Source organism: Leptosomus discolor, chromosome 9 (assembly GCF_034619465.1).
Source record: "Leptosomus discolor isolate bLepDis1 chromosome 9, bLepDis1.hap2, whole genome shotgun sequence".
Lineage (NCBI taxonomy): Eukaryota > Metazoa > Chordata > Aves > Leptosomiformes > Leptosomidae > Leptosomus > Leptosomus discolor.
In genome coordinates this window covers 20753372-20774114 of record NC_141399.1, presented here as the reverse complement: position 1 = coordinate 20774114, position 20743 = coordinate 20753372, and the positions used below count along the sequence as shown (strand labels likewise).

The 20743-nt window shown below is 40.9% G+C and overlaps 1 protein-coding gene across 1 annotated transcript in view; it reads left to right on the top strand.

Moving 5' to 3' along the window:
* Positions 1-1673: 1673 nt before the first annotated feature.
* Positions 1674-20743, top strand: part of IPPK (inositol-pentakisphosphate 2-kinase) — a 30764-nt gene continuing 11694 nt past the window's right edge. Inside the window, exons 1-2 of the mRNA XM_086470024.1 lie at positions 1674-1754; positions 16085-16132. Coding sequence (XP_086326150.1) covers positions 1674-1754; positions 16085-16132 — 129 coding nt within the window. The remainder of the gene's footprint in view (positions 1755-16084; positions 16133-20743) is intronic.

The window sequence follows — 20743 nt, the reverse complement described above, 5'->3', positions numbered from 1 at the left end:
TTTCATGTAAATATCATAAATACCACAATCTTACCCACAGTCCTGAATGAAACTTCTTTATCACACTTTTGGTAAGTCAGGATAGTATAGTAAATTCTTGTATGTTTTATATATCCATTCGTTGTTACACAACATAAAGAAACTTTGCAACCACAGGTGACAAAAACATACTTTGAACATCCCTCTGCATTATTTTCATCTTCATTAAATGGCCAAAGGAGCAGGGATTCCTATTTCCTTTTTCACGTGGGCACATATAGGATAATGTTAAATAAAAAGGAAAAGTTAAGTGCTTATCAATCAGTATTTTGGGGAAAAGAAAGTATAAATTGTTTAACACCTGTTTTTTACAAGTTCTAGTGAAATTAGATTATATATTATTTCAGTTACAGCACCACACATTTAAAAAAGGATCAATGACTCATTGCAAGTTTAATTTCAGCCTTCTAGGTGCATCTTCTCTCTACTTTAAAAGTAAAAAGGCATCATTTGCTTTGACTTTTAAAATACTGAAATACAGAGTTAAATTTGGCTACTATCCAAATTATACAAATGTTCATTATACAGAGGAAAACTTGTGTTTGTTACCTTCTGATGTGTCAGTTTGGCTGCTGTCATGGAGTGCCTCGTGAGGAAGGGGGAGAAAAGGGGGAATTACAGAAAGTCCTTAGCGATTTTTAGAACGGCAATTCAAGGGTAATTTTTGCTGTTTGTAGTCAAAACTCACAGGATAAAATTGACTGGATTAAGTGATCTAGAATTTAACCCTGTGTTTGTGATAGTGAATTTGGATATTTAGATAATTTATCTTAGAAGCACTGCACATTATTGATGTGTATATTCCTATATAGGTATGTGTGTGTTGAGGCACTTTGTGAAACTACATTGAACCGTGTTGGTAACTGTCAGGAAAACAGCTTAGTGTTTTTTTTTTTCCCAAAGAATGCTACATATATTTTCATATTTATGTTTAGTAGTCGAAAGACCTGGTGTATTCAAGCACATAAAGGTATTCAGAGCCGTGCTGACTACACAAGCAACACCAAAGTTGCTACTCTTCTGGACATAAAAAGTCTGTAACCTTAAAAACAGCCCTGGCAGGAACCGAAATCCCAAGTGTAACTCGGCTCGTTTGTTCGATCACCTGGATAGCCTCTGGTGCAGGTGCAAACCTGTTTTCTACGGTGCGGTATCTGGCCTAGTTATCTGGGCTACCACCAGCTGGGCCCCCCGGGCTCTGGGTTGCCGTTTCTGGAGGAAGGTGTTTTTCTTCCCCCACGTTCTGCCCAGTGGCCTCTGCAAACAGTACCCGGGGCGGCGGCAGGCCGGGCGCCGGGCTGGGCTCTCCGCCCCGCGCCGGTGCCCAGGCCGGGGCCGGTCGCTCTCGCTGCGGACGCGGCGCCTGGAGGGCCTCTCCTGGGGCTGACCGAGGAGAACAGCAGCTGCCGGGCGTTCCGAGCGGCCTCCCGCAGCCGTAGTTTTCGGCCCTGCTCAAGGACGGCGGATCTGCCCGGCGCTAATATGGCGGCCCGGCGCACCTCCGTCCGCTTCTCCGGCGGAGGGCGGGACTTCCTGCGGCGGGGCGGTGCGCAGCCGCGATGGTGGAGGCGTGAGCGCGGCGGGCCGGCGGCAGGCACCGTACCTACGGGGCGCGGCGGCGGCCCGAGCCGGGCATGGAAGTGGAGAAGATGGATGAGAATGAATGGCAGTACCACGGGGAAGGCAACCAGAGCCTCGTCGTTTCCCACTGCCAGGTGAGGGGTTCCGCGGCGCGTAACGGCCGGCGGCGCGCGGGCGCCCCTCCCCCGCCGGGCCCGAGTGAGGGGGCGCCGCGTCCCGCCGGGCCGGGGCCACGCAGGTGTCTCCGCAGGCCACGGGGGATGCCGGCGCCCCTGCCGGGTGCGGAGCTTCCCTGGGCGGATGCCGCCAGGTGCTCGGGCCTCTCCCTCGGCGGGAGCGGCCGCCCGGCCCCGCCGCCCTCCCCTCCCTTCTCTGTCTCCCGGGGTGTTTTTCCGTTCCGGTTGCCGGGCACTGGCGGAGGCGTGCGGGGAAATGGTGCCCGTCCTTCGGGAGAGATGAGCAGGCGTTTTCCTTGGTTCTCACGGCGGACTTGCGCGGGCTTGGCAGCAGAAAGGGTGGAAGGGGAAGCAGCTGATGGCTGGATAGCTGTCGTCTGGAAACGGAGTGGGGAAGAAAAGTACCAGACATGCCCCTTTTCTACTTTGAAAGTGTGACGGAAGGGAGAAAGCTGCAGAAGGAACGTTTTTCCTTTTATCACAGACTCTTTCTATGCGAGTTTGGACACTTGCTGCAGTGCTGGACCGGGACTCCAGAATGTAATTCTGGTTTCTGGCTTTGCCGTGGACCTCCGTGTGAATGGGCCTGTTGTTTAACCTCTCTGCCTCGACTTACCCTTTGGTCTTTGTTTGGTTGTGGGGGTTGTTTTTTGTTTGTTTTGTTTTAAATAAAAGAAAAAAAGTAAAATAGATTCAGCATTTTGGTCAGCAGTAACGATTAAACGAAGTTAAATCCAATCGAACAGATTCTATGTCAGGTTATAAACGATGTGTTCGTTTGACTGCTGTCACTGTATTCTTGCCCCACTTGTATGTCTATTATTTACTTAATATATCAGGATATGTATCCCTTGAAGGAGTTTACTCTGTTTCTAAAAAGTACTCGTGGCTATTTTTTGCCTTAAAAAAATTATTTGTGTTTCATTTTAAATTCTGGAATGGATTTGCCACAGAATGTTCTTGATACTTCATAGATCTAAAACCAGTAAAGCCAAAATGATACAATGTAGACTTTATGTAGAAAAAAAAAAATCTGTAATAAGAGTTGAATCCTGAGAACAGTTTTTTTAAAATGACTGAATGAATGACTGAAAATACTGGGTTCTTTTGATGTCTGTGTTCTGGGTTATAAGCATAAACTAGATGTAAAAATTAAGTCTGAGAAAATGCTGGAAATCTTAGGCTGCTCTCCAAATTTTAGGAGGGGCATTTCTGTGGCTCTTGTTTCTTTCTTCTCTTTCTCTATATAAAATACTTCTTAAAAGATATTCTTGTGACAAGAAGAATGTGCATGATTTTGTTCCCTGTCCAAATTTTAGCTTTGAAAAAGGCAGTTGAAAAAATACTCAGTCACTGGATTACAGGGATCAGAATACATAATGGAATAATAGTGATGTAATTGTGATATCTTTAAAGACATGGAAAGTGAGGAAGTCTGCCAGAGATTCAGAACAGTTGCTGAGTGTGTCAGTTCTCTCTTTAACAAGGTGCTAAAACTTTTAAGATAGAGTGAAAGTGAAATGGATATGATTTTTCCTTTATAGACAGCTTTGAACCAGTAGAGCTTATGTCTTGGAGCTTTGTGTCTACTGACGGCAAACTCTTATAAAATTGGAGCATACAAAATACTGTCTTAGATGCTCATTGTTACTTTGTGCCTCTTGCAAACAGGACATACTTGCATGGTTAATCATCGTTCTTTTGATCTGATGGCAAGTCATTCTCAGGTTTGTGTGAACACAACAGCAGCATAACTAAGACATTGAATTTCATTTTAACTGCTCTTGCTTCATTCTGTATCTTTTCAGTTCATGTTTGTTGTTGTTCACAATGCTAGTGAAGGGGATCATGATTTGGTTGTGGCAAGGGAGGTGTGAATGGATGCTCAGATGTAAGTGCTGGGGTTGTAAGTGAGAGGGGAGGGTGGAACTGTGTGTGTGCTTGTTGTTTCCATGTTCTCCCTTTTGATGTGTAGTGGTGTTTTGGAATGTGGAGAGGAAGCTGGTCCCTACCACTGTAGGTCTGAGCCTCTCTTCCTTTCTGCTTCTGGAAGATCGAAGTTTTAAAAAACAAAACAGCAACAAAAAATTAGTCCCTGTCTTTCTGGAGAAGGGGGCACAAACTTCTTTGCCTTTTATTGAATGAAGATCCAAGGTGTTTTGTTTCAACTCCTGCCCACTGGATAGCTGTTTGAAGCACTTGTAACAGGTGCTGTGTGAGGTCATATATCAAGTACTTGGGGTGTTTGGGCTGGGGGGAGCAAGCAGCCTGGATGGATTCTCTTGGTCTCAGTTGTGTGGAACGTGGCTGGATTGGGGGTGAAGAGTAAGGGGAACAAGGCCCACATCATCAGTTCATGGTGCTCTTGCCTGTTTAAGGATGTGTTTATTTCTTTAGTTTGCTCTGTTCCATGTATCATTCCCTTTAAGATGTGAATGTAATGCATTGTTAATCCAGAGTTAGTATGGTACCAAAATTAAAAACTTGGTCGTAGAAAACAGCTCTGCTAGCGATGAGCTGATAAGCTGTAGATGCAGGCAACATGCAGCCGTTTTTTGCCAGTGCCTTTGAGTGGTGGCATATAGACAAAGGTTTGTCTGACAGCCAGGTGCTGGCGTTCTGTGGAACATGCTCTGTTCAATGAAAGTGGTGTAAAGTACTGCTTGATGTGCTCTTTCCTCCCTGGTTATTAATCCTGCAGAAGGCAACAGCGACGAGTCTCCCTGTGTGCCTGCGCTCCTACAGCCTGAGGAATGCCCTGCTGAAATGAGTGGCTGAAATCACTGCGAGCGCATCTCTGTTACCTGTTCGTGCAGTTAAGAAGAGAGGACTTAGGCAGGGCATGGTCTAGTCAATGTGTCTCTTCTTACAGTGATAGTTTTACAGAATTACTTTAATTAGCTCTCCAGCATTTAGAAAGTGATCTGATGAATGAAGATGGAATGCCTGCCGAGCATTTCCGGTTACCATTGTTATCTCTGGAGCTGCATGCTTGCTTGCTTGCTTGATGCATGCTCAAACTTCTGCTTTCATGGATTTCTAAAGTTTCAGTTCTGATGAATCTGAAATTCTAGAAGACGTACAGTAGTATGGTATAAATTTCTCTGTTGATAAAGCTTTTCCTGTTGTTTTTTATTGCAGCTGTGATTAAGTTAATCCAAATTGAAACCGAATTCTGGTCAAAAAGCCTTTGTATAGTCTTGCAGCCTGCTGAAATGCTTCTAGTAGGAAACAAACAAAGACAGATTTCCTACCTCATGATTTTAGTGAGAAATACACCTGGCAACTCCTTTTGGTTCCTGAAGACAGTGCTTGAGATGTTTGGAAAGATCACTCTGAAGTACAGAAAAACTGCAAGTTCATTCAGGCACTGTCTGTATGATCCTTGTATATTGGTGACAATTTCGAGTATTTGATTGAATCATAGTATCCTCTTCCAATAACTTATTTGCCACCCTTCACACCATACAGTGTATTGTTTGGCTACTTGTTCTAGTTGCTGTCTCGGAGATGTACAAAGTGCTGCAATGCAGGTACAGCTCTACGAAAGCCCAACCAAGCACCGTCACAGACAGCCAGGCAGTTTAGAAAGGATGCTTCATGTTACCTGCGTTTCTGTTGGAGTGTTGCTCCTTCCGCATCAAATGTGGCTTCTGATTTAAAAAGAGAGCCAAACCACGCTTTCCCTCCTGTTCTCTACTCTTGAGCAGTAGAGAGGGTTCAGAGGAGCTGCTATAGAACAGTTACTTTCTTGTAAGCTGTTGACTCTTTCGAAGGTGGAGACACCTATTTTTTCAGAAGTGAGCTGGAAATCCTCATCTGTAGTTCTGTGCTTTAATCAGTTTTCTCTTTTCTCAGAGACACTTAACGCTTCATTTCAAAAGGCTTCAGGAGATGTTTGTAGAAAGTAGCGCAAGCAACTCTAGAAATGAAGACTTGTGTTTCCTTTCACTGTTGAAACTTATGCTTGCAATCTCCAGTTTTTGCTTTATGAGGTAAAGTATGTACATTCCTCCTGTGCATCACTGCAGTTGATTTCTACTAATTTTTATTTTTTACATGTTGGGATATTACGGTAACCAAATGCTTCATCTTAAAATATATTTGAACATTAAGCTTGTGTTTCAGGGTGACTACCTGGGAGGTGGTACAAGAAAATACGAGTTTTTTTCCCCAGCTTGTTTTTTATTCAGTGAGGAGGTCTAGAGGAACCTTGGTGTTGCTTGCAAAAGGTTGTGGTTTGTATGTTCAGATACCTTGATTGTTAGTAATAATCTACTTCTTGTCTTGGAGCACTTGCAGCTCTGACAGATATCCTTGTGTTTTGGTATGGGGCTTAATTAGTAAATATGTAAACCATCTCCAAGCATATGTAAGCTTATGGAATAGAATTGAGGGGGAGGGATGGTAGATGGAGAAGGTAAATGAAGTGAAGCTAAGGAGACTGGGTGAGGGAGTCAAGTCAGATAATCAAACTTGTAGAAGATTCCCAAAGGTGGTACCTGTAATAAGTGAATAACATCTGTGTCTTCTGTGTGATTTTTATTTTATTTTTTTTCCCTTTGAGTTGTGTGGGTAAAGATGGAGGATATCACAGTGCTGCTTTGGCAGGCATCCTTCTTGGACCTTGTTCTGATTTTGTAGGGGACTGTAGAGAGCAGAGCTTGCTGGGAGGGAGGGTTATCTTGCATTCTAACAGTAGTCTTTGATTTCACTATAGCTGCTTCTGCTGGCAGCTGCGTTGTGATGGCTGCAAAGTGTGTGCAGAAAGATGCCTTCTGCTTATCGGGGAGATGGATTTGGTTTTGGTTTTGAAATAAAATAATTCTACTTGTGAGGGGGTGCTTTGTGTCAAATCAGGCTAGATAATTGTTCCTAATAGTGCTTTTGTGATATGAAATAGTTTTCTTGTGGTTGGTTGGTTTATTTGGTTTTAAGAATCATGACAAATTATTCTTACTGGAAAATTTTGTCATAATAAACTTAATTTGAGAGAGGACCATTAACAAGATTGTATGTTTAGACACAGGGAGTTTTGCTGAAAGAGTGAAAAGCTTATGATCAGAATTACTAGCTAACTGCAGCTTTCCTATTTGGTCTTGTTTGGCAGAAAGGGAGCGATGCCGATTATTAATTGCTGTCTTTTTGAGAGAATCTTCTTAAGGCACTTTTTCTGATGATGTCATTTTGTACAAGTTCAAAAACCTGCGTGTCCTGTTTCTTCTTCCTTTGTTTTACTATGTGGAACTGGCTGAATCTGTTTTATTCAAATGAGTGAGAGTAAATTATTGCCCTCCAAACTTCCGAGTTGTTCTTGAGGAATTCCAGACCCCTGGCTATAAAGCACATTTTGTTCAGTTGTGTTCTGTTTGGTTTTTTTCCTTAACATCTGGGGAATAGTGAATTAACATCTATGAATGTCTTGATTTCAAGGAAATAGAGAACAGACTGTTGATTCCTATATTAAAGAGTCTTCAGGTAGGGAAAAAATACTGAAAAAGTAGTCGCTGTTCCTTGTGGGTATTATCAGTCTCTTATTAACAACGGCCTTCTCTGAATATTGCTCTGATTTGAAATATGGCCAAGTTATTTAAAATATGGCCAAGTTATGGTGTCTTGGTTCTTTCACAGTAAGAAGTTACCAGAAAAGGTGAGATGCAATTCTTGCTGAATTTTATTTTGACTAATGGAAAGGCATAGTTTTGGTAAGACTTGAACTTAAACGTTTTTGTATCCTTGAGGAGATTCTTCTATTTAAATTCCAAACCTATGCTAATTCTTATTTATGATGGATTTCATGCTCTGGATGTACCCAAAAGATACTCCAAGGCTATGTGCTGTAATATAGGGAGGAGTTTTGTGCATGGTTCTGTAGAATTTTCTGGAGGAAGCGAAACTTACATGTGAGTTGGACTGAGATTCCAGCATGAACTTTAATGGAGATTAAGGGCCATTAAAACCTCTTCTGCTTTTTTGCTGGTTTGTAGGGCATTTCTTTGACCTGGTTTCTCTAGCATTGTGTTCTTCTGGGGGTATGCATATCTAAACGCCGTCTAGCAAAAACCCCACACCTGCACACCCTTTGTCAGCCTAGAAAAAGGGCAAGAAAACAGATTGATGACTAAATATGATATATTGCTTTGATCCTTCTTTCCTAGTTGTAATTGCCTTTTTTCTTTTTTTAAAAAAAATATTTATTTATTGTAAGCCAGTAGAGGAGCTTCTGCCCAAATTCTAGCAAGCAGCTATAAAGTTGAAAAGCCAAGTATGCAATCAGGGTGTGTCATCAGTGGAAAAGAAAGGAAAAGATGTCTGCCTTGCTGTAAACAGCAATTAAGTTTTTAGAAACAGGAGGCAATCACCAGTTTGAGTTGGAATTCAGGACCCTCTGTGGCACCTGTATGAAACTACGTTTCCTTGTGTTAACCTTGGTTAACTGGTATTTAAATATACATCTATGGTCACTGGAAAAAAAGGAAGACAGTTTTGTATTTGTTTGTGTCTGGTTCTGTGGCTAAACTGGTACAACTGCGATTGCAGATGTCATACCTACCTGGACTAACTACTTGAGTACAATCTACAAAGCTTTTACTGTAATTGAAGAATTAAAAGTTGGAAGCACTTCCAGTTCTGTGGATTAGCTGTAAAGCTTTTTTTGACCGCGAAAAAGTCAACAGCTTGAGTCAACAACTATATAGAATTTTAATTCCATATTGGGATTTCAATTACATATTGCACTAGTGTAGTTAAATTTACTTGTTCCTTGGCTTTACCAGGTTTCTGCACTGAAAGGATGCTCTGAATGCAGTGCAGTTTAGTAGCATCTTCCATAAAGTGAACGGGAAGATGGCACTGTGTAGCAGGGCTGAATGTAGAGAGGAGAAACACCAGAAGGCAGCAATTAAAACTTTTCTTACCATACTAGTGCCTAGGTTCTGTAGATGCAGATGGGGAAACGTAGCTTGTGTGTGGAAGGAGACAGAAACATTGTGAATCTTCAGTCTGATACTGTAATGGAATATGACTGATACTTCAACTGTAGCAGCAGCAACATCACTCTCTTCTTCTTCCTCCCAGAATACCTTTTTTCAGAGATGTCGTCTTACTTTGCTGATAATAGAGTGTTGGAGCAGATTTGTCGTGGTGACTTTCTTTGGAAATTTTTTCTTTTTTTTTTGAGTGACTTTAGAGAATGCTGAAGGCTCTATGCAATGAAAATGTAAAATGAATCCCAGTTTTGCGGACAGGTAATTAGCCTTGATTAAAAATGGTCTTGTGTTTTCTGTTTGGGTTCTGTGCTAGCTCAGACTCGAATGAGTTTCTTTTTGCAGTTGATGAGATCAAGTCAATATCTAAAAAGCATTTTTGTGTCTGTTATAAGTGTTTGGTAATGCAGTGATGGTGGAGTTCGTAAGGCTATGCTTTGCCTTTTCTGTGCTGCATGCGTATCTTCCCTCAGTCCACAGCAGCAGTGGGTTGGTTGCTTTGGTGAAAGTGACTTGGCTGGCCATAAGCTCTATAGGAGTGGTCAGTCTAATGGCCTGTTTTAGTTACTCCTTCAGTTCTTTCCTCCCTTCCAACCTTTCAGTGGGTGTTTTCTTTGTCTCAGTGTATTATTTCTGAGACATACAATAACCATGTCCTGACCTCCTGGTTATGCTGGGGAAGGAACAAAGACACTGCATTCGATTGAACAGTTGCCCAAGACTTGCTTACGTTTCTTCTAGCTGAGGTGTTTAGGATGCTTGGAATTATTAACTTGTTCTAACTCTCTGTTTTATTACTTAGCTTTGTTCTAATCCCTCTTACTGCTCTGACTTATTATTTCCTCCTCTCCCTATTAATATTTTCCTGAAATGCCTTGTTTCCCCAACATAAAAGCAGCTGACTAGGCAGGGTAATGCTGGGAAGTGCATGTTGCTGGTGGGTGGGGGTTTAGAGCAGTTTGAAGGAAGGAAGTTTAGTACGTGTCTTTACGTTCTTGTTGGTATAACCCACCTGTTTGACAGGTGGATGAGGTATTTGATACACTGTTAAATGTTAAAGACTGGGGTTTTCTTGCTTGTTTGTAACAGCTGGGATGTCAGGGACACCGACTGTGTGACCCAGGCTGTACTAATGTATGCTGAGGGCCAGGCATCAGAAGGTTTATTCATTCTGCTCTCTCTGGTATGCATTTCCACCTAGTACCTGTGGGTGTATCACTTGATATCACTTCAGGTACTGTGATTAGGTGGCTAGCTGAAGGGTAAACATTTCCTTCTCGCCTGTGGCTAGTGCAGTTATAACATTCTTGTGGAATTGGTACCATCTGTATATTGCAAGGTTATACAAAGCTTAACTATAAAGCAAAACCTGAGTTAGTGCTTAACTATCATGGGAATCTAGATCATAACCAAGCAGGGAAAAAAGCAGAATGAGTACCTGGAGCCTGATGCAAGCAGTGAGCTCTGTGCTAAAGAAAACGAGTGTCTTGGTGGTGTTTGCTTCTAAATAATGGTTTAGCATACTGAATGGTGTTAAGGCAGGTGCTATGCTAGAAATTCTTTATTTATCTGAAGAAGTAAAAAGATTGTTCTTAAGGGACTCCTATGCTAAATAAGAGTATTGTTCTGACTTTTGAATGCTTCCTTGCAATTTGTGTGAGTGATTGCTAAATTTCCTCCATGCTGGCGGGAAGCATAGCTTTCCTCACTTTTTGTGTGATCTTACCCACCTTGTACAGAACAAAACTGGGTTGGAAAACAACACTTGTATACAATACTACGATGTGTGCTTCAATCAAAAGCTGCAAAATTTTCCAGTGCTTAGTGTGTTTTCGTCTCCCACATCCCTCCACGTTGCACAGCACACTGACACCCTGGATGAGGAGACCTTTTAAAAATGCCTTGTGTTGTGTCATAAAGGTAAGCTTTGATTGAAGTGCCTGGGCAGCATGGTGGGTGTGTTTTTACTGAGTTTTATTAGTTCTCAGAAGAAGGAACTCACTTCTATGCAGCTGTCTGTTCTGAGATGTGAGAATGACACCTCTTTGTCCATTTGCCTCCTTCCCAGAAATTGCATTTTCTGAATAGAAAACCATTGTTTGCTGTTTAAATCCCTCAAACTAGAGTTGAAATTAAAGGGATTGCAGAGTGTAAATTTGGAATAAAAAAAGTCAGAATTTTTTTTTAGTTGGCATATACCACATGCAGCTCCAACATGCTGTTGCAGAAATAGTTTAATATCAGCAAAGTAGTTCCTTAGTTGATATTTAGTACCACTGAAACTGTCATTGATTAGTATTTGCATATCACTGTGTTCAAGCAGGGCTTGAACAGCAGTTCAGTGTAGTTTAACCCCTCTCCCTCCCTTTGATTTAAATTTAGATAGAATGTGGTTTTTGTAGGTGTCATTGCTGTCATAAATCTGCGATGATGATTAGGTTGTGTTGAATAACTACAGTGTCAGTAGAAGGTTTGCCGTGCTTAGAGCTGTGTTTGCTAAGTTCTTGATAGCTCTTTAGGTTCAGCAAAAGCCAATGAATGAAACAAACTGTTTTTACTGTGTAAAGAAAATCAATTGCCTTTACAGGCACCATTCTCTCTAAAAGTAGTTGATTGACTTCATATCTTCATCTCCTTAGGTAGTAGTCGGTCGTGGTGTGTGTAATTGGTTGCAGCAAATAGTATAGTAATAATTGTAGAGAAAGATTAGTTACCAGTCTTTGGGAGTCTTTTCCCCCATGTTGTTTATGACTGGAAGCTTGTGACTTTTATATGGAGAACTTTAAAACAAATGTGGGTTTTCTTGTTCTGCTTGTATATCGTGTGCCTTTTCAAAATAAATGTATTGACAACAGAGTATAGGAGGCAGGTAGGTAACTTCGTGATGTAAAAATTGCGTATGGTGCTTACAAAAATACTGGTGAGTGTTTAGATACCACAATTTATGAGACTGTGTGGAGTGAGGGAGATGATGGGTGTGGGAAGAGGGGTGGATTTCCTTTTGGGATTTAAAAAGTTGCTTCCCAAAGTGCCTTGGTTTCTTTCTACTAGTACATCTTGCATACGTGAACACAAGTTGTAATCAACTAGTTAAGAATCTTTTCTAGTTATACTGGGCAGTTGCAGAACTAGCTGTTAGAGTAACCCTTTCCCTCTAGACAAAACCAGTCAATGCATGCTGTTTAGATTAACAATAGAGTAATAACAAATGACCCGAACCAGCTTATTTGGAAAAGCAGAAGCTGAAGTGATGTTTCCCAGGCTTTGTGTTTGGACAGGCTAATTCTTCATCTTTTTGTACAGAAGCTTATTTTAAAACCACGTGAGCTGAGGTGGTAACAGCAGAAGGAAAATGCACGTCTTTCTGTACTTCTAAGCAATTTCGCTAGCATTTGAGCTTGTTTTTGTACAGATTTTCCTATTTCTTTCACTGGCACTAGCTGTTACATAGATTTCGTTAATAATGTAGCAAGAGGTGGGAACTTGAAAAAAAACTGTGATGCAAATGAGGTGTTTCTCTGAGTGGACTATGAAGATTATAGATTTGACCCAATTGTGTTTAACTTGTGAAAATTGTCCAGTTCAGGAGGCCTGCAGGGTAGCTTTATCTTATGGTAGTGAAATTTAGAAGATGTTTTGGGAAAATTTAAGGCCAATATCAAACATCAAGCTGTAAAGAAATAAATATGAGCTTTTATCTTGGTTTCATAATGCTACTGTCTAATCCAAGGTACCTGGAGTGATGCTAGCCATAGTCTGGCTAGCTACTAAGGTTTACTTTGGTTTTGGATTTCTCTAAGTAAGATTAAAATAATAGCTGTGGTAACTGCTTTGGAGAAGAAAAATTCTTGCCAATAACCTCCCTGGGGACCAAGACCAGCAAATTATTTTTCCCCAAGGTACGCTGGGACAAGAGTTGTGTGTGTATGCATCCGTGTGCTTCTGTGATGCCAGTGACTTCTTTGAGTGCATTTTCGCAGCCCCTCCTACTGCTCCTTGTCTCCTTATTGGCAACCATTAACTTTCAGTTATTATTTAACCCAAGTAATTGTTTCATGATAGGGTTCTAAGGGAGTATTTGCCTTTCTTGGTGGGACCATAAGCTTAAGGCTGGAGTCTCAAAACACTGTGGCTAGAGATAGCGCTTCTCCAGAGAATAGGCTCCTGATGACATCATCTCGGCAGCCGAGAGACAGTGAGTGTGTTTTGAGAGACACAATTTTTTGGAGACACACAAGTATCCTTGTTGCTATCATTTCTTTTGAGTTTTCCATAACAATTGGAAATGGTTTTTGTTGTAGTCCTAGTATGGTCCTGGATGCCAGTAAGAATGTGGTTTGTTATCTGTTACCAGACTGCTATGCTCTCTTGGGTTTTGTTTTTTTTTTTCCTTTAGTCTTTTGTCACTAACTGGATACTGAACGTACTTGCAGAGAAAGGGCTGCAGAATTTAAAAAAAAAAATTTGTAGACAGAATTCTTCCTTTGAAGAATTTTTTTCTTCACACCACTTCTTCACCCTTTTTCTAGCTTGTCTGGCTTCTTCAGAAGTAGTGAAGCCTTATAATGTATCATGTGTTACTTTTGCCTACCTGCATGCATTGTGGTTTTTTTTTTTTTTTTCTCTGCTTGATTTTGCAGCCTCGTTTTTTTCATCTCTTTGTATGTATGGGACTATTATCCAATTAACTAAACGCTTTGATGGTAATAGTGCATTAATGGAAGTGATGTTAAGCAGTGGAAGTGCTTACAGAGGTGCATGAAGAGATTAAATTTAGGGAGCAATAGGATCTAGTTGATCTGATTCTCAGAGTGCTAAGGAGTAGTGGCAACGTCTTAAGAAATCTCTTCTCTTCTAGATTTGGGCCATTCTTTTGCATGCAGATAAACGTGTTGTATCTTTGTTCAGTTTGTAAATACAGAAAAATCTAAGGCGTTTAAGATAACTGGCAAAAAACCTCATGGCAACAACCACCCACAATATTTCCAAGTAAAGAGTCAGTCAAGTGAATCAGTAATGCGATAGCATGAAAAATGTGGGCCAATATTTTCAGTGGTAATAATTCTGAAGCAGTTGGTGTCTTTGACATCTGATGGGGTTAACCTTTGTACTGTGGCAGTGTATTTGTGTAACTTTGTATTCAATTACACAAAGGGATGGGTCTAGCTGAAAACTTGCCCCCAAAACCAGAAAAAAGTGTGGGTCTTTTTTTTTTTTTTTTCTCTAGTCATCTAATAGCCTTACTAAGGCACAGTGCGGGCTGAGTGGTTGAAGTGTGTCTGTGACTGAAAAGTCGTGTTTGAACTTGGCTCTGTTTCCTTTTGACATCTTTAGACAAGCAGTGTGTTCTTCTCTTGCTATATATACTTCAGGTCATTTTATCCTAGCATGCCTCTTCAGAAACAATTTGGTAATGAACAAATACTGTAGTTGAGTCCTGTGAGAGCAATCGGATTTTCCAGAGAGGTGGTTGGAAGCTTGTTGGCTGGGAACTGATTAATAGATGAGTATCTACAATACCCCTGAAATGCTACAGAGTCAAGTTTCTGAACTGATTAAAGTGATGATCAGGTCACTCCATCACTGATGCACTTGCTTATGAAAATTTAAAGCGAGGGATCCAAACAGCTGAAACACTGTAAAAATAACGTACTGCATACGCACAGCACACAGGCTTATCAGACCCAAGCTCTGTTATCTGTGCTTAGGTCATAATGGGGAAAAAAAAGAGTAGGTGTCACCCAGCAGCCTTGTCAAATCCAGGTGATTGTAGTTAGTGTTGAATTTATCTAGTTGTTGTGACACTCATGCTGTTTAGACCTTGCAGGACAAGTTGAACCAAAATTCAGCAAAGTATCCTTTTACTTGAGAGGTTTTCCAGATATGGTGAACTATAAGATTTCTGCAGGCTTGACCCTTGTTATATATTGAAGGGCTGTTTCTGGGTTTCACTAGCAATGTCTGAATCCCAGTCTTGTTTTGTTAGTGCTTTGGATTACACATTGTCATCTTTTCTTTTCTCCTCCTGCTCTTTCTCTACGTGTTAGCAATTAAAGATAACTGCAGCTTTCTCCCACTCAGCACTGTCCAGAGACAGCTTTCAGCTCTGAAATACGGAATACATCTGGTGCTGTCATGCTGTGGGAGGTTTTTTAATGGCAAGTTGTTTGGCAGGGAAAAAGCTTAGATTCCACAAACCTGAAGTGTAACTACGACTTTTTGTCTGCATTATCTGTGTCAGGGAGTCTGAGTGTTAGTACTGTTTTGGTAGTGGTTTCAATAGAATGTAATCCTTCTGGTGTGTCTAGGAAAGGTCCAAAAGGAGACACTGAGTGACTAAGAGAGAACTCCAGAAAACAGCTGTTCGTCTCTGCCTCCTGTGGCGTGCCTGGTTGTTTTTAGCCACATCATATCTGAACAGGCTGAAGTACATCAGTGGGAGTAAATGTCTTGAGGATCAGGTATTTAGCCTGGCTGATCTGAGGCAGGGCTATGTGTTGCCTTGCCTAGTAAGGCTGCAGGTTCGTTAATACTATGTCAAAATTTGATTTTAATAGGAAAAGTCTATTTACCAAGTGTAATGGTTAATTTCAGCAAGATTTTAGTGAGAGAAAGATACTTAAGATGACTTCTGTGATGAAAGACACTCTCTTTACAGGCTTAAGGAGAAAGGCTTAATTTACTTAGGACATCTACAGAATATTTTTATTTGAGCTCTTAAAAATAAAGGCTGAGGATGTTTTTAGAATTTGTGTACTTTGAAAATATGAAGCATTTAAAATTGTTAGAAAATCTGATAGGAATTGTAAAAATGACAAAAATTAGTGATTTTTAAATTTTTTTTTTTTTTTAGGTAAAATATTTTGAAACCTGCTGCATTTGTCCCCATGTTATGTGTTTACTTTATGGTAGTTTAAGTAGCCAGTTTCAATGTTTATAAGTAGAGCTGTGTAGCTACTGCTGGTAACTGATAAATGTCTCCTTAATATTTTGTAGTGCTGTGCTCATATTGTAAGCAGATGATATATAAGTGGGTCTTGCATTTTTTCCCCCAAAAAATGATAGGGCGCAAAAATGATAAGGCGTTTTTCTGTTTGTTTGTTTGATACTGTTTTACCAGACTTTCAGAGCAGTGCTATGAGCTGCGGGAGTATTTCCCCTGTTGCACTTGGTGACTGGAAGTGCAGCGTGGCTGCTTGTTGAAGTGATGAGGTAGATTGGGGAATCAGACAATTGTGCTGTTGAGAAATTATGATGTACTTAAATGCTAATGAAACCATATTCTTTCCTGTCTGTCTTTAGCGCTGTGTGGTGCTGCGGTTTTTGAAGTCCCCCCCAAACCAGAATAAGGTAAGATTCAACCTGTACTGTTGATAAAAACCCCCAGGTAAGCTAATAACCAGTCTGAGGAGAAACAGGAAACCCGTGAAAGAACTGTGACTGACAGAAGTAAGAATAAGGGGATGTTATGAAATGTGCCTGTGTTTCAGGAGTTTTGGCAACAAGAGGAAATTTGAGATCCTCTTGCGTAACTAAGATTATGTGACTGCTGGTATTGAGACCTTTGTGCAGGACAGATTGTAAGGCTGCAGTGCATAGAAGGTACGGCTTTCTGTAAGGGTAGCTGTGGCAACGGAGACAGTGTTAATGTTGCATATCAATGTACGAGGGTGTGGTGATGCCAAGGAAGAAATGACAGTTTCATTGGCTATGGTTCGGAAGAGGAACAGCACAGGAATGGTGTCATGATAAAGGTCTGCTGTTGACCAGCTGTTCAATACCTAAAAAGCCATGGAATTTGGACAAAGATATGAAATGTTCACAGAATAGCCTTTGTCAGTGAGTGATTTTTAGTGTCCTGTCTGTTGGAAAAAGAACATGGCAGGACACAGTCTACCAGTTTCTTGGGCTGTGGCAGAAGGTTTCTCTGCTCAAGAAGGAACAGAAGCAATTTACCTTGGATTTTCTTTAACAGGGATAAAAAATTATTGAGAATCAAAGGTGGAGGGTAAAAATGACGTGTCAACAGTGTGCCAAAAAAACAGAGCCCAAGAAGCAGGAGGTTCAAATTCTGCTACTTCCTCAACCTCATGAGTAGTCTTTAGGGTGTGTGACCTGAGAGGTACAGGGAATGGCTTGAGTTACGGCAGCTTCTGCACCACAGCTTTGTAAGGTTCAGCAGCAGGCTGTCCTGATGCGAAAGCGTAGCCATAACACTTTTTATGTTTCTGAGAGCTGGAGTGAGTGCTTAAATTAAGAAAAAAGAAACAAAGGTGAATGTATAGGAAGGGTGTTTTGCTTTAAATCAGGAAGATGAATGTGTAATGTGTTCAGTTTAACAAAGGACAAAAAAGAGAAGTTTCTAAAGAAGATCAGAGGAAAGCAGAGGAAGGTAAAACCCATGAACATAGTGCACGTAAAAGTTACTTGATGACCTTTCTGCTACTGTTTTTCTTGAAAAAAAAGACTGGTAAAACTAAAGTGTGATTCAGGTAAGTTTTTGGTCTGCTTATAGTGGCAGGATTTCAAAAATGTATCCTGCACATCTGTAGTAGTCCAAGATAATTTTTGGAGTTGCTGCAAGAATAGGGAAGAACCCAGTGGATTGGAAGACAGTGCCTATCTCGATTTTTAATTTAGCAAGGGAGAGTTAGACCACAAGTAAAAAGTCAGTCTATTGCCATTTGTTTAAGAAAACAAAACACTAAGTACCAGCTTTTTTCCTTTTTTTTTCCTTTTTTTTTTTTTTCTTTTTAAGTCCAAAGAAATTGTTGCTTAGTACTTGTTTTTAAAAAAAATTACAAAGTATGATGAAGTTGCAAAGGGAGCCAGGAAGTGACTTTGCACAGTTACCCACCACAGCGTTGAAGTTGATAATACTTCTGTGGACTGCGTAGGCACACGTATCCGTTTTTGGATTGGGATAGTAAAACAAAAGAGGAAAAATCTCCTGGCCGTGGTGTTCTGTTAGTATTTGAATGCTGGTCAGGTTCTTGAATGTTTATTTCCCTGCGTAATCAGAATAGTAAAAGTGCTCAGAATCCTACCAAGCATAGAGGTAGGTGGCAGTAGGTGTTCCTGTGGGCTGTGGCCGATGGAGCACCAAGAGTTTGCTTTTTCGCAACGGTTAGCAAAACTTCCCTTCAGAGTTGCCCTAGGCAGGCACGCTGCTGCTCTTACCACTGTAACAGCAAAAAGGCCATTTGGGGATGCACGCAGTGCGGGGTGCACCTCTGAAAGTGCTTCAAACAGTGTCTCTGAGTTCATGCTCCAGACTGATAAATGTGCACTACCAGAGCAAACGCTCTGTTACATGTGGAAGTGTTACGTTTTTGAGGAGAGCTGGCTTGTGGCCATCTCCAGCACTGCCTTTGCCTTGCATTGTGATTGTGCGGACTTTGTGATGTGCAGTTCCTTCTGGCCTTGCCCTCTAAATAGAAGATTTTGTAATTTGAAATATTTAATTATTCCAGTGATTGATATTTTTTTTTTTTTAAAGAATCAGTTTTTCTTGGAGCAGAATGGAAAACTAAATATTTTATCTTCAGATCTGTAAACAAGTCCTGGAGAATCAGAGTTTTGGGGACAAACTTGGCTGTAGCAACATGACAGCTGTAAAAGAGAAAATGTTTTTTAGGTGTAATCTGTATTCCTGACTAGTGCAATGAGTTAGGATATAAAGTGTTACATATCTGAGCATGACGTTGTAGCTCATCTGATGTAAACAGCTCTGAAAGAAGCAGTTGAAGCAAATTATTTTCCAGCAAGACACATGCTGAAATGCAGATGTGGACAAATGCACCTCAGTCTCTTCTGCTTAACTCTTTTGGAAAAGGTAGAGTCGTCACTTTGTATTTATACTGTTTGATTACAAATTTAGGACTAGATACTCTAGTAGTTAAACAAGGTGGTGTTATTGCAGATTGTAATGTTATTGTTACAATTAAGTGTTTTAATGAAAAATACTCCTAATCAATAGTGTAACTCTGGGCCTTGCATTTCTTGAGTAGAAAGTCAAGTGTCAGGATTCATGGAATGATTTTAATTGTGTATTGCTGACTTTAGTATATGAGTCTTCTGCATGAATGAGTTTTTTGCCTTTTTATTGTATAGAACCTATTTGAGTTTTAGTGTTTTGCTAAATGAACTGGCAGTAATGACGAGTCCTTCAAAAGCTTTTTGTCTTAGCGTTTTTTCATGCTGCAAGGTGATGCTCTGTAGCCTGTTAGTTGTTTCTTGTATCCCCTCTGCAAAGCGACAACTTCTTCCTCAGCCTGGGACAAATGAAATGAAGGTGGATACAGTGTGTTTGCAGCCTGTCAGGGCGGGAGCAGGGATTTCCCCAGGGGTGATCTCCTCTGCCCTCTGGTCGAGGAGTGCAGGGGCCTGGGCTGGGCAGGGTCCTCTGACTGATCTTGGTGCGTTCAGCCCTAGCAGGGGGGCACTGGCCTTCCTGGGGAGCACAGATCGAGCAGCACTGCTGTAAAATGTCCTTTTGTGTACCCACGTTGGTGGCCTGCTCACACATCTTGTTGCCTATTAGTTATTTTTTCTTAAATGCACTCCTTTAGACCAAATCACTGCAACTGAGAAATTTATTCAGGCATCATAGTGTGTTTTTTGTTCTAAGACTCAAGCAGGGGAAGATTGCCTGTTGTGAAGAGACTCCAAGCTTATTTTGGTGCTCTCAAAAGGATTCAGGGAGAGCTGTTCTGAGAAACATCTCCATGTACAATATGCCAAGCATTTTAAAGAATAAGCACTGTCCTGGCCTTTACAGAGTGATGGAAATGCTGTGTAAGTGCTTTGGAGAGACTGTACTGTTCCTACTTGCTCCAAAGCATTGGGTGTTTTACATACTGAACTAACCGTATGCCGTACTGTATGTTACGGGAACAAGCGTGTAGTAATGTATGTTACTGAAGTGACTTTTCTTTCTGTAAAGCATTATTGCAGTATTGTGTATTACTGCTTCAGTCTGGAAAATGAATCCTGCTAGAGGAGGAATATTAAACACAGTCTTGGCAGACCTGTGTTACAGGAACAAACTAAGCTTTCTTAGTCTTCCACAACTTTTGTAAGTTTGTTATGTAACAAAGCCTTCCAGGTAGAAAAAGAATCTACATATTATGATGGTATTCTAAAACAAAGTTAGTAAGACTGCTTGGTTAGTGACAATCATCTCCTTTTACCTATAATGATTTTTAATTCCTGTTGGATGTCTTTCCTCCTTTCTCTGAGTGTTGTCCTCTGAGCATTTTGTTTTCTCTTACTCTGCTCTATTTTTTTTTTTCTCTCCTGCTTGTGTTGTTTTTCCTCTCTGATTTTCTAACTTGGATATGAGTGTTGCACTTTCTCTTCCTCCACTGTTACTTAATCTCAAGAGTAAATCTGTATGGTTCAGTGCTTTATAGTGTACAATGGTAGGCAAGGTAGTGTTTTTCCAGAAAAGCTTTGTGATACGAAAGGACATGGGAGCTTGGAGATTGTCTGTTGTTGCAGTAAAATACCATGCAGGGAACCAGAGTATGCAGGAGTGCTGAGAATGGGACAATATCGTTGTGAAGCTGCTCTGCCACCTCTTCAATGAGCAGAAGCCTGTAATTCAGACCATGCAAATGTCGCTGCGTGCTTCCAGTACTTGTTTAGCTTTGTTTCTGTCTAGCTTGGCATTTTTGTCTTGTGGAATAACTTTGGTGTTTCCTTGTAGACACATAACATGAAATCATTAAATTTATTATTAAAATTTTCATTGTCTGGGGCAGGATTTGGGACAGACAGCAAATTCTGTACCTGTTCATGCAAAGGTTTGTGATGTGGCTCAGTCTTTGAAGCCACTCTCTTCCAAATCTCCAAGTGATGTATTTTGTAACGCTCGAAGCCTCTCCTGCTTTTCACCCGTTGGTCAGAAGGCATGCTGTGCACCTCTTGACTATTACAGTTCTTTGAGCTGTTTTAAGA